The following is a 13,628-nucleotide window of genomic DNA, read 5'->3' as shown; positions in this document are numbered from 1 at the left end:
ATAACCCAGTAAAATTTTCCCCATCAAGTATTTATCCAATTCCGTTCTGAAAGTTCCTATTGAATCTGCTTCCACCACCCTTTCAGGCAGTGCATTCCAGATCACAACAACTTACTGTGTAAAGAATTTCAGCTCATCTCCCCCTCTGGTTCTTTTGCCAATTATCATGAGTCAGTGTCCGCTGGTTACTGACTATCCTGCCATTGGAAACACATTCTCCCCATCTAGTCCACCAAAACCCTTCCTAATTTGGAATGTCTCTATCAAATCGTCCCTTAACATTCTCTACTCCCCAGCTTCTCCAATCACCTACATAACTGAAACAAAAACAGAAAATGCTGGAAAAATCAGCAGGTCTAACAGCATCTGTGGAGAGAGAAACAGAGTTAATATTTCGAGTCCATATGACTCTTCAGAGAGCTAAAGAGAAGTAAAAATGTGATTAAATTTATACTGTTTAAGTCGGGTGGAGCAGGTAGAGCTGGATAGAAGGCAGTAATAGGTGGGGGCAAAGGAGAGATTGACAAAGGGGTGTTAATGATAGTGGTACTGGCTAAAGGAGGTGCTGATGGTGGCATTAAGGTCAGAAAGCAGAATGTGGTGATAGCAGGACAAGGGTAAGCACTCTGGAAAGAACAACATGAACAAGTGACAGATGGCCCTTGTAGGGGCGGGGTGAGGGGAGGAGACGGTGGTGGGGAAAAAAAGATCAAAAATAGGATGAAAGGTGGGGATAAAACAATGAATAAACGAATAAAAATGAAAATAAATAAAAATAAATGGTCCAACCCACCGACAAGGGTGGTGCTGTTGTTGTCTGGCGTACTGACCTCTACCTCGCAGAGGCTGAGCGCCAAATCTCAGACACTTCCTCCTACCTCCCCCTGGACCATGACCCCACCACCGAACATCAAGCCATTGTTTCCAGGACTGTCACTGACCTCATCTCCTCTGGAGATCTTCCCTCCACAGCTTCCGACCTCAGAGTCTCCCAACCTCGGACGGCCCGCTTCTAACTCCTTCCCAAAATCCACAAACAGGACTGTCCCAGTAGACCAATCGTGTCAGCCTGTTCCTGCCCCACGGAACCAATTTCTTCCTATCTTAACTCCATTCTCTCTCCCCTTGTCCAGTCTCTTCCCACCTACATCCACGATTCCTCTGAAGCCCCACGTCATATTAATAATTTCCAGTTCCCTGGCCCTAGCCGCCGCCTCTTCACCTCCATCCCCCACCAGGATGGTCTGAGGGCTCCGCTTCTTCCTTGAACTGAGGCCCGAACAATCCCCATCCACCACCACTCTCATTTGTCTGGCTGAACTTGTTTTCTCACTGAACAATTTCTCCTTAAACTTGTCTCACTTCCTCCAAATAAAAGGTGTGGCTATGGATACCCACAAGGGCCCCCAGTTATGCCTGTCTCTTTATGGGATATGTAGAACATTCCTTGTTCCAGTCCAACTCAGGCCCCCTCCCACAACTCTCTCTCCGGTACATCGATGACTGTATCGGTCACTTCATGCTCTCGTCTGGACTTGAAAAAATTTATCGATTTTGCTTCCAATTTCCACTCCTCCAGCACCTCACATGGTCCATCTCCAATACTTCCCTTCACTTCCTTGACTTCTCTGTCTCCATTTCTGGTGATAAGACTGTCCACCAATATTTATTACAAGCCCACCGACTCTCACAGCTACCTCGACTACAACTCCTCACACCCCGCTTCCTGTAAGGACTCCATCCCATTCTCTCAGTTCCTTCACCTCCGTCGCATCTGTTCTGATGATGCCACTTTCCAAAACGGCGCTTCTGACATGTCTTCCTTCTTCCTTAACCGAGGTTTCCCACCCACTGTGGTTGACAGGGCCCTCAACCGTGACTGACCCATCTCCCGCGCCTCTGCCCTCACACCTTCCTCTCCCTCCCAGAACCATGATAGGGTCCCCCTTGTCCTCACTTATCACCCCACCAACCTCCGCATTGAAAGGATTACCCTCCGCCATTTCCGCCAACTCCAGCATGATGCCACCACCAAATACATCTCCACCCCTCCCCCCATCCCCCCGTCGGTATTCCATAAGGACCGTTCCCTACGGGACACCCTGGTCCACTCCTCCATCACCCCCAACACCTCAACCCCCTCCTCATGCAATCGCAGAAGGTGCAACTTTTGCCCTTTTACCTCCTCCCTCCTAAACGTCCAAAGGCCCAAACATTCCTTTCAGGTGAAGCAGCGTTTCACTTGCACCTCCTTCAATTTAGTCTACTGCATTCGCTGCTCCCAATGCGATATCCTCTACATTGGAGAGACCAAACGCAGACTGGGTGACTGCTTTGCGGAACACCTTCGGTCTATCCGCAAGCATGACCCAGACCTCCCTGTCGCTTGCCATTTCAACACTCCACCCTGCTCTCATGCCCACATGTCCGTCCTTAGCCTGCTGCATTGTTCCAGTGAAGCTCAACGCAAACTGGAGGAACAGCACCTCATCTTCCGACTAGGCACTTTACAACCTTCCCGACTTAACATTGAGTTCAACAATTTCCAACCATGAACTCTCTCCTCCATCCTCACCCCTTTTTTAAATATTCATTTTTTTTATCCATTTATTTTTATTTATTTTTTCATTTATTCATTGTTTTATCCCCACCTTTTATCCTATTTTCAATCTTTTCTCCCACCTCTGACCTCTCCCCCCACCCCACCTCCACAAGGACCATCTGTCACCTGTTCATGTTGTTCTTTCCAGAGTGCTTACCCTTGTCCTATTATCACCTTCTGCTTTCTGACCTTAATGTCACCTAAGGCACCTCCTTTAGCCAGTGCCACCACCATTAACACCCCCTTTGTCCTTTTGCCCATGACATCTTTGTCAATCTCTCCTTAGCCCCCACCTATTGCTGCCCTTCTATCCAGCTTCACCTGCTCCACCCTCCCTTATACATATAAATTTCATCACATTTTTACTTCTCTTTAGCTCTGAAGAGTCATACGGACTCGAAACATTAACTCTGTTTTTCTCTCCACAGATGCTGTCAGACCGGCTGAGTTTATCCAGCATTTTCTGTTTTTGTTTCAGATTTTGCCTTTATCAACATAACTGATCCCTGGAATCATTCTAGTAAAATCTCTTCTGCACCTTTTTCATGGTCTCGTCTTGACATTCTCCCTAAAAAACATAAAATCACAGTCCCAAAGATAGCATGCGTTTGTGAGAGTGCAGTAATTCTATTGCTGGACTCAAATAATCCAGAGAACGCCCGAAAAAAGAGACATGTCAAAGCTTTTCATCTTGCATTCATCAGGACACCTGCAAGAATACCAACATAATGGGGAAAACATGTGAAGAGAGTGCTGATTGGTTGACAAGTGGCATTGCCATGGAGAATGCACCACTGATGGTGACTGATAGTTAATTGCCAAGCGTTGTTTGAAATTTAAATCAGGAAGCTTGACCCTGATTGGTCAAGGCATTGCCCTGAGGAATGAGTCAGCGAATGGCTGTCACTTATTTTGTTTAGCTGAAGCAGACACAGTGTAAGTACATGTTCTTTCTGTCTGTAAATTATGTATTAATACATAAGGCCTGTTTTTTGCAGACAGAAATAACATGTGCATACATTTTGCTTTTATCCATGTGCATGGATTTTGAAAATTTGAATTCAGTTTTTAAAGATCTCGAAATAAATGTTTGCATTTAGTAAAAGTGATAATTACCAATCTGGTTGTCTCTTAATTGCCACCACCAAACCCATCCCCAGAGTCCGTCAGTTGTACCAAACCAGATCATGGATAATAAATGCTGGCCTTGCCAGCAACACCCACATTCTGAGAGTGAATAAGCACATTTTGTTCTTTAGGAGAGGTTAGTGTGCAGAAAGGGGCAAGCTAATGTTTTGATGCTGCACTCGCTGTGAGTATCAGGATCTGAAGGTGATTCATGATAGGATCCCTCATGCTCCAGATGAGATGGCCATTATCAGCGACCTCGGGGGGTGGGGGGAATGGTGGGCAGAGTCTAAGGGCTTACATTTCCCCATTCAGGGTGGCCTAATAGCCCCGAGTACTTTCTGCAGTTACCAACAGGCTGAGACAGACCCACAGTGGCAGCAAGTGGGGATCAAATCCAACCAATCGACTGGACGTTTATTCTAGCCTGCAATGTAGGACATTATGTAACAATGACCACTCCGTGGCACAGAGGCTAATTCTCATGTGCTCCTGTACCATCTGCCTGCTCGCAGGGCGATAATCACAGCCTCAAGTGGAATGCAAAGGGCAGGAGCTGGCCACTCAACTTAATTGGCCTAAACCGGTGTTAATGTTCCACATGAGCCTCCACTAATCCCATCAACATTTCCTTCTGTTCCTTTCTTCCTCATATGTTTATCCAGCTTCCCCCTTAAATGTATCTATATTATTCACCTCATCTATTCCTTATGGTAGCAAGTTCACATTCTCACCACTCTCTGGGTAAATAAATTTCTCCTGAATTCCCGATTCCATTTATTAGTGACTATCTTATATGGATGGCACTTAGTTTTGAATTCTCCCACAAGTGGAAATTTTTTCTCTATGTCTACCCTATTGAAGACATCTATCAGGTCACCTTTCAGCCAACTCTTTTCGAGAGGAAAGAGCCCCAGCTTTCCCAGAGTCACCCATGTCCTGGGGGCAATTTTGTTTTAACAGAAACTCAGCACAGAATGGGAATCAAACCAGAGGCTGTTCTGACGTCTCTGGTTCAGTTCCAGATTGGAGAGTGCGTTCATTCAGAAGATTACGAGGGGATTTCTAAGTGATTTACACAGGAACGGTTCTGTCTCGTTGCCCTGGCCAAAGTTTCTCCGTCACCCACCCACCCCCTTGTGTAAAGGGGGTATTAGTTTGCTGCTGTTTGTGGGATCTTGCTGAGCCAAAATGACTGCTGCCTTTGCCACATTTTAAGAGTAGCATTTTGTATGCTGAACCATTTTGGGATATGGGATCTGAGAAAGCCAGATAGAAATGCAAGTCTACTTTGCCTTTAACAGCCAGTCAGTCCACGTGCTTTTAGCATTCTGGCTGTGGCTGCAGCGTAGTTTGCATTCTGCTCACATTCTGAAAAACTGCTCAAGCTTCTCAGTTCAATATACAAAGGAGGTTTATTTTTTGCCACTTCAGTGAAAGTCGCTCATCGAGCATTTCAGTCTTCATTTGTACCCTGATACAAATGCAGCCCCTCACATACACAGAGGGCTTTGTTTAACTCGATTTTGCCCTCCTGTTCCTCCAAATTTCCCTCCCTCTCTTTATCTCCATTGCATAGCAGTGATAACAGTAAACAAGCTCAGGGGCAGATAAGGTTTGCAGCTGCCTTTGGGAGATCCTCTCATTGCCTCCCATCAACTGCCCCCCTCCCACCCTCCAACTCCCTCGACAGAACGAGCTGCTGGGTGAACACGGACTGAAGCTTGACTGGACCACATGTCTAATGTAGAATCTGCAGTAGCATTTTTTTTAATTCATTCATGGGATGTGGGCTTCGCTGACTGGACCAGCATTTATTTCCCAACCCTAATTGCCCTTGAGAAGGTGATGATGAGCTGCCTTCTTGAACCACTACAGTTCCTGTGGTGTAGGTACACCCACAGTGCTGTTAGGAAGGGAGTTCCAAGATTTTGTCCCAGCGACAGTGAAGGAACGGCGATACCTTTCCAAGTCAGGATGGTCACTTCCAGGTAGTGGTGTTTCCATGTGTTTGCTGCCCTTTTCCTTCTAGCTGGTAGTGGTCGTGGGTTTGGAAGGTGCTGTCTAAGGGACCTAGACGAGTCCCTGCAGTGCATCTTGTAGATGGTACACACTGCTGCTACTGTGCGTCGGTGGGGGAGGGAGTGAATGTTTGTGGAAGGGGTGCCAATCAAGCGGGCTGCTTTGTCCTGAACGGTGTCAAGTTTCTTGAGTGTTGTTGGAGCTGCACTCACCCAGGCAAGTGGAGAATATTCTTAACTGTCAGGAGCCCCAGGAGTCTCTTTTTAATAGCTCAACAACCTGGTGTCACACCCAGCAGTGTGGAGCAGTAAAGCACCAGGTTTAATTCTGGCCTTTGCTAAATCAGCTGATCTCAGTGTGGTGGAAGAGCAGAGGCAATTGGCCTCAGCACCCAATACGCCTGGGTAGTGAGGATAAAGAACAGTCAGCTGTTAGCAGTCATTGGTGAGGGCAGGATTGAGCGTCTGCCCTGATGCTGCCCCCTGCTAACTCACCACTACCTCACATGACTGTCTGATTTTACTGATCAATGGTCACTTCAGTGAGCTGCCAGAGGGCAGCACAAGCTCATTTTCAGGCAGGAAATAGTTGAATAATAGTCAGGAACAGAAATCCTGAGACCACTCACCTTGGACCTTCCAAGTCTACATGGCTCAGTTACAGATTGAAAATCCATCAGAGGGTGATTACCGATCACTGAACTGCTGAACTTTAGCGAGCGTAGGAATTAGGAGCAGGAGTAAGCCACCCAGCCCTCGAGCCGTGGCTGATCGGATTTTAATACCAACTCCACATTCCCACCTAACCCCTATAACCTATTAGTCTGGTAAACCTGCTCTGAACTGCTTCCAATGCATTTACATCTTTCTTTAAATAAAGTGACCAATACCGTACGCAGTACTCCAAATGTGGTCTCACCAATGCCCTGTATAACTGAAGCATAACATCCTTACTTTTGTATTCAATTCCTCTCGCAATAAACAATAACATTCTATTAGCTTTCCTAATTTCTTGACTGCTGCCCCTCTGCTCCCCTTCAGTTGCATGTTGAGTACTTTTTTTAAGTTCAATTCTCGGGATGTGGCGGTTGCTGGTTGAGGAGGAGCTGCCACAGGGGCCTGAGAAAATAACTGAGTAGCTTGATGGGAGTTAAGAGCCAATCATATTGGAGGCAAGACTAGGCCTAGACCAGATAAGGACACTGTTTTCCTTCCCTAAAAAAGATGTTCGTGAACCAGCTGCGTTTTTACAACAATCCAAAATCTTCAGTCATTGTTACTGGCTTTTTATTTTTCAACTGAATCCAAAGTATCAAAGTGCCATGGTGGAATTTGAATTGATTATCTCTGGATTACCTACGTTACTATACCTTTAAACATGGACATCATCAGGCTGCTGTTCAACACAGCTGCATATCCTCTCTCACTACAGGCAGGAAGTTCCTGTCCGCACAGCTGTTTGCAACACACATAGGCACAGTTTAAAAAATAGTTGTGAAGGACAAGTTTAGGACAAGGATGATTCATTATCCAGAGGGATTCCGAGTTTTATAAATAGAAGCAACGAGTACACAAGCAAGGAAGTTGTGCTAAATCTTTATAAAACATTGGTTAGGCCTCAGCTGGAGCATTGTGCTCAATTTTGGCCACCACTCTTTCGGAAGGATGTCAAGGTCTTCAGGAGGATACAAAGATGACCAGGATGGTATCAGGGATTAGTGACATCAATTACAGACTGTTCTCCATACAGCAGAGAAGGGTAAGAGATTTAACAGGGATGCTCAAACTTATGAAAAGTATTGCTAAAATAAATAAGGAGAAACTTTTCAGTGACAGGAGGGTCAGTAACCAGAGGACACAGATTGAAGATAATTGGCAAAGGAACCAGAGGGGAGGTGAGTTTTTTTTAATGCAGCAAATTGTTGTGATCTGGAATGTGCTACTTGTAAGGACAGTGGAAGCAGATTCAATAATAACTTTCAAAAGGAAATTGGAAAACAAAAGGAAAAATATACAGGGCTATAAGAGCAGGCAAGTGGGGCAATTTGAATAGCACTTTCAAAGGGTCAGCACAGATATAATGGGCCAAATGGTCTCCTTCTGTTGGCATCGTTGTGTAACAGCTTAACAAACAGCTTCAGACTAGAAGAGGAAGTCAAGAGTGTTATTTGCGAGGATAGGACAAGTGTTGTGCCCAAGGGTCCACATCGTACAAACTGTTCGTAACTCCACCTCTGTCACCAGCCTGAAGTTCTACCACCACAATCTCACTGTGCACAGCTTGGCTGGCAAGATTTCCAGTAATATATCAGTGAATGCAATAGTTGTGAAGTGCCTTTTGGATACCACCAGAAAGCGTTTTCTCTTCTTTCTATTTATCCCTCTCACAACCAGACGGACACCTTGCGCCCAGCGAAGGAAGGTGGTAATAGGAAATGTTCTACATAATCTCTGGGGGGTTGGGGGGGGGGAGATACTCTGCTACTCCAGACAACTGAGGAAAAGGCAAAACTTGTTCTGTGAAAAGAAACTTGACACATACCAGGTGACACAACCAATAGGAGAGTTAATGGGCAGCCAGCATGGTGAGGGGCCTAATAAATCCACTAGGGAATTCAGGAGAAGCTTCTTCAGCCAGAGAGCGGTGTGAATGTGGAACTCACTCCCACAGGGAGTGGTCAAGTTGAATAGTATAAATGCATTTAAGAGGAATCTAGATAAACACTTGAGGGAGGAAGGAAAAGGATACATTGATAGAGGGGCCAGTGAAATAGGGTGGGAGGAGTCTAGGGTACAGCATAAACATCAGCATGGACCAGCTGGGCTGAATGGCCTGCGTTTATGCTGTAAATACTTACTAATACATTGTAAGAAATATGCTCCTGTAGTTAGTGCAAGTGCGTCACAATTCAGATGTTTCAGAAAATAAATTGCTGGCTTCAGAGGTAAACATACAGGTGTACACGCTCGCACACATGGCACAGACTATCTCACTCTCTCAACAAGCACCAGCATGAGTGAGAAATGAATAGAAGGATATGCTGATATTTACATGAAGAGGAAAGGGAGGAGGTGTTTGTGGGGCAGGCACTTAACAGCTTAATATTTCTGCTGTGACTGATGCTGACAGTTGCTCGAACCATAAAAAGGCATTAAATCAGCTGACAGGGGACAGACCTGCCCTGTACTGTACTGTACTCCAGTGTTATACAGTGACAGACCTGTCCCCACCAGTGCTGTACCCCAGTGTTATACAGTGTCAGACCTGTCCCCACCAGTACAGTACCCCAGTGTTATAGTGACAGACCTGTCCCCACCAGTACCGTACTCCAGTGTTATACAGTGACAGACCTGTCCCCACCAGTACTGTACCTCAGTGTTATTCAGTGTCAGACCTGTCCCCACCAGTACTGTACCTCAGTGTTATACAATGACAGACCTGTCCCCAGCAGTACCGTACCCCAGTGTTATAAGGTGACAGACCTGTCCCCACCAGTACTGTACCCCAGTGTTATACAGTGACAGACCTGTCCCCACCAGTACCGTACCCCAGTGTTATACAGTGACAGACCTGTCCCCACCAGTACCGTACCCCAGTGTTATACAGTGACAGACCTGTCCCCACCAGTACCGTACCCCAGTGTTATACAGTGACCGACCTGTCCCCACCAGTACTGTATCCCAGTGTTATATAGTGACAGACCTGTCCTCACCAGTACTGTACCCCGGTGTTATACAATGACCGACCTGTCCCCAACAGTACTGTACCCCAGTGTTATACAGTGACAGACCTGTCCCCACCAGTACCGTACCCCAGTGTTATACAGTGACAGACCTGTCCTCACCAGTACTTTATCCCAGTGTTAGATAGCTCAAAATATTCTCTGCACAAAGAACCTAAATTTGCAGAACAGCATCTAAAATTGTGTTGCTGGCTGTTTTTTCAGCCAAAGCGGAAACAGTTTGGAAGTTTCACACACCCACTTACAACGCAGTGAATTCCCAATGTTATAAATTCAACTCTGCCATAGAAACTTTCTCCGGTTCCGTTTCAACACTTGCCCTGCAAAGTAGTCTTAGTTTTACTGTGCTATTTTTACTTGTAGCAGAATCTGGGCTTATGACTTTATTAACTCCTTGTGCCCTGAACTGGGTGTGCTTTTTTTACGCTCGACTTCTTCAATCTCTCTATATGCAGATGAGGCAAACACTTGTTGTGATGAGATTTGAGCTGGATTGATAAACTGTTTTGTGTCTCAATTAAGTTGAGCATAAGAACAGTAGCTGTGATTGGACTCACTTCGATCAGTCCATCTTATCTTCACATAATGGTAACAAAAATAAAGAATATGTCATACTTCCACAAATCAATGGGTCATCTTACTTGACTTAGGCAAGATAATTTCTCACCCCGCTCCTGCAATTCTAAACTCTTTGTCTCGTTGACAGATCACCAAGCTTTCTCAAAGAGCAATGTGACTGTCACTACAGCCTTAGCTGAACATGGCCATCCTTGCCTTTACTCACAGCTGGTAGCAAAGTCCAGTTGAATGTCCAACATGAGCAAAGCTCCACATCAGCGAGTGTGAGGTGCTAATCAACAACCAACACAAGGTAATAAATTGCTTACCTACACAGTCCTGGGTCCTTATACATCTGCAATTAGCATATTAACCACCTTTTGGCTGGGTGCCTTGTTTTTAAAAAAAAGGAACGTGGAGTGAATACACGTTTCTTTAAAAGGAAGTAACTTTTCTCTAAATCCTAACAGTGGAAAACAATAGTCAAAACATCCCATATTGTGTCACGCAATCTAATGATAATACAAGGGGTGTTGACACCTTTGGCATTGCAGCACCAACAATTTTCTCCTGCTACACCCAATTACCACATAATATCCACCACTCTGTGGGTTATATACACCATACAGAGTATGACAGAAGTAAGGCACTCTACATTCCGCTGCTTTCACCTAGACTGAGACACATTTTTAACTAGGCTCATGGATGGTATTTGTCTGATGGTTTTTAATGCAAGGATAAAACTGTTTAGGTGGGAAGTGGGTTAGACAATGGTATCTCCCGTTTGGGACCTGGGTTTCTGATTTACTGCAGTCTAGTGGGATGCAACTGTTTTCTTGGGAGCAGTGAGTTAGTGAGAGTTTCAGCTTCCAGAAGCCACAGAACAGTCTGTGTAGGAGATGGAAAGCAGGCGGCGTTAGCTAGCGCTGCTCTTCCGAGTATTGAGGGGTGGGGGGGGGGAGAGAGGAGGTGGGTGTATGTGCGCGCGCGCGTCAGGCAAAATTTTGATCCAGCACTAATAGTCCTTGCCTAACCATACAGATAGCAATCAATCACAACTAAATAGGTACTCTCAGTATGAGCACATACAGCATGATAAATAAATTCCCAACTATAGAACTGAACATTCCAATTTTATGTTTAGTTTTTGGGTACTTCTTGTTTGAGGCACATGTGTCTGATGATGGGGCAATAGCAACACTGCAGGGTTAAAGAACTCAGCCAGTTTCTTCAGTTACAACCCATAGCTGGCAATAGAGGAAAAAATGCAGTTACTGCATGGAAATCAACAACTCTTCAAATCACAAGTTTAAGGATTAAAACAACGCTAAGATTCAGCAGGTCCGACCCTGAGTTGACACACGCACAAAGCTCACACCATACAGTTCTGGATATCTACTTTATCAGTGTCTCTGGCACTATGATAGGATGCTGGCTTCTCTCCATCTTTGGTTTCTATCCAACTTCATACAGGCAATGGGCACATATTCCACCCGCCCCATGTTTGTAACATGGATTACATTCCTTCTTTGCCCCAGACTCCAGACTTGCTCCTGATGTTCCCTTTTTAGTAAATTAGTTACAGCTTTATGTATCTCAGGGCGTTGGAATTCTTCCTTAAAATAACTGAAGCCTATGCAGTTCCAAGAAAAGTGTGAATTACATCAAAATTGTCATGTTTTGAAAAATAATATTTGCTAGGTGACATCACAGAACAGACAGTCTGAACCTTCCCTTGCAATATTCTAACTGACAGTTGCAGCAGGAATAAACACACTTCTTAAAATGTCATTCACTGGGAGAGAGATTCACTCAATTTGGGTTTAACAATGTGAACGGTTCTGAAGGCAGTTCCCTCAGCCCAAATGCTGGGGTCCCACTATAATCTCACTCCTTTCACTGTTGGTCCCTGGATACTCTCTGTCAACATGTACATGAGCTGACTGCCCAGAACATTTGAAAGGAGCTAAATCCTGCCTCCCCCCCCCCCCCCACCCCCCCCAACACCTTGTTGCCCCCCTCAGTTTGGAGTGCCTAGATTTGGGGTATCTACAGGCTCCTGTCACTCTGTGGCCCCAGCCCTTCCCCCTTCAAATTGTCCGAAGCTTGTGTGCCCTCTCAAGCCTCGGCAACCGAAACTTTTGGGTTTGGGGTACTCGGAGAATCTCCGAGGCTCTGCGCCTCCATCCCAACCACCACCACACCTGCCCCCAACCTCAGGATCTCCTGAAGGGCTGTACCCACTCTCCCCAGAACTGGTACCTGGTTTTTGGGGCACATGGGCTCCGAAACTGTGAGATCCACCTCTATGAGCGTCTGGTTCTGGGGTACTTGGGCTCTTATCCCCTCTCTTCCAGCCCTGGGGTACCTGGCTTTGGAGCACTGAAGCTCTGTACCCACCCACCCCTGCCCCCCCCCAAAAAAATCTCCTACCCTTCCTTTGCTGTTGCAGTGTAACTTGCCCCTTTAAAGGCGGCTCTACTCACTCTGCGTGATCTTCTGCAGCCCCAACACGTCCTCGGGGGTCACGCTCTCCTTCTTCAGCAGCTCCTCCTCGGTGGTGGCCGGGAGCCCCTCGCTCGGCGGCGCCTTCTTCACCTTCATGCCGACCGTCTCCTGGTTCTTGGCGCTGCTGCTCAGAGCTTTGGTGCCAGAAAAGCTCATGTCTCTCCGGCTCCCACCCCACCCCCTGCCCGGAGCCGAGGCTACTGCTCCCGCTGGCGCCGCCTGCCCCGGATCCGCTCCTGCTCCGGGATCCGCTCTTACCTGGAGCGGAAATCAAACCGTTACAATGTATCCAGTGCAGACTCCACCACTCACACCCGGGGATAGATACACTCACCCATCACTGCACATGGACTCTTCCTCCTTCCCTCCTCCCCCACAAACATCCCATTCATAAAATTCCACACGAACAATAAATAGAGGGGGATTTACCCCTCCCAGCAGCAAAGCCTCACATTTCTAACCCGCTCCTTCCCGTTATTCCCCCCTCCTCTCTCAGGGAATGGTGCAATCCGTTCGCGATACCTGGGCAGCAAATTCATTCAAAAACAAACCAGCTTTAATTCACATTTTATTGCGTTTATATTTTAAGTTAACGATAGTAACTGCTTTTCTGAATCATATTATAAATAAAATGCGACATGTTGCAGGAATAGCAGCTATTTATGCGGAAGACGGTTTCCCAAATGGAAAGTCTGGCATCTCTGTCAGCACAAGCAGCCTAATCTGGGCCCTCTGTTAAATCAGAGCTCCCACTACTGGGCACTACCCTATGCCTGCTGGAAAGTGTCTGAGAATCTCAGGTGAGGACGTGCTCTCTTGGCCGGCCTCCGACCTTGCATTTGTAAACTTCAGCTCAACTAAAACTCAGCTGCTAGTGTCCTAACTCGCAGCGAGACCCGTTCACTCATCATCCCTGTCGTCACTGACCTACTCTGGCTTCTGGTCCAGCAACGCCTCATTTTTAAAATTCTCATCCATGTGTTCAAATCCCTTCTTATTCCTTCATATCTCCTCCAACACTAAACTTACCAGCATCTCTGCCTTGCTCTAATTCTGGCCTCTTGCACA

The 13,628-nt window shown here is 46.2% G+C and overlaps 1 protein-coding gene across 1 annotated transcript in view; it reads right to left on the bottom strand.

Moving 5' to 3' along the window:
- The window catches only part of unc119a1 (unc-119 lipid binding chaperone a1), a 37,696-nt gene extending 24,847 nt beyond the window's left edge, over window positions 1–12,849 (bottom strand). Inside the window, exon 1 of the mRNA XM_078548309.1 lies at window positions 12,539–12,849. Coding sequence (XP_078404435.1) covers window positions 12,539–12,716 — 178 coding nt within the window. The 5' untranslated portion in view covers window positions 12,717–12,849. The remainder of the gene's footprint in view (window positions 1–12,538) is intronic.
- Between the last annotated feature and the right edge of the window lie 779 nt (window positions 12,850–13,628).

The sequence above is a fragment of the Cetorhinus maximus genome, chromosome 9 (genome assembly GCF_964194155.1).
Source record: "Cetorhinus maximus chromosome 9, sCetMax3.hap1.1, whole genome shotgun sequence".
NCBI classification, from domain to species: Eukaryota; Metazoa; Chordata; class Chondrichthyes; order Lamniformes; family Cetorhinidae; genus Cetorhinus; species Cetorhinus maximus.
This window is presented reverse-complemented; position numbering and strand designations above follow the sequence as displayed.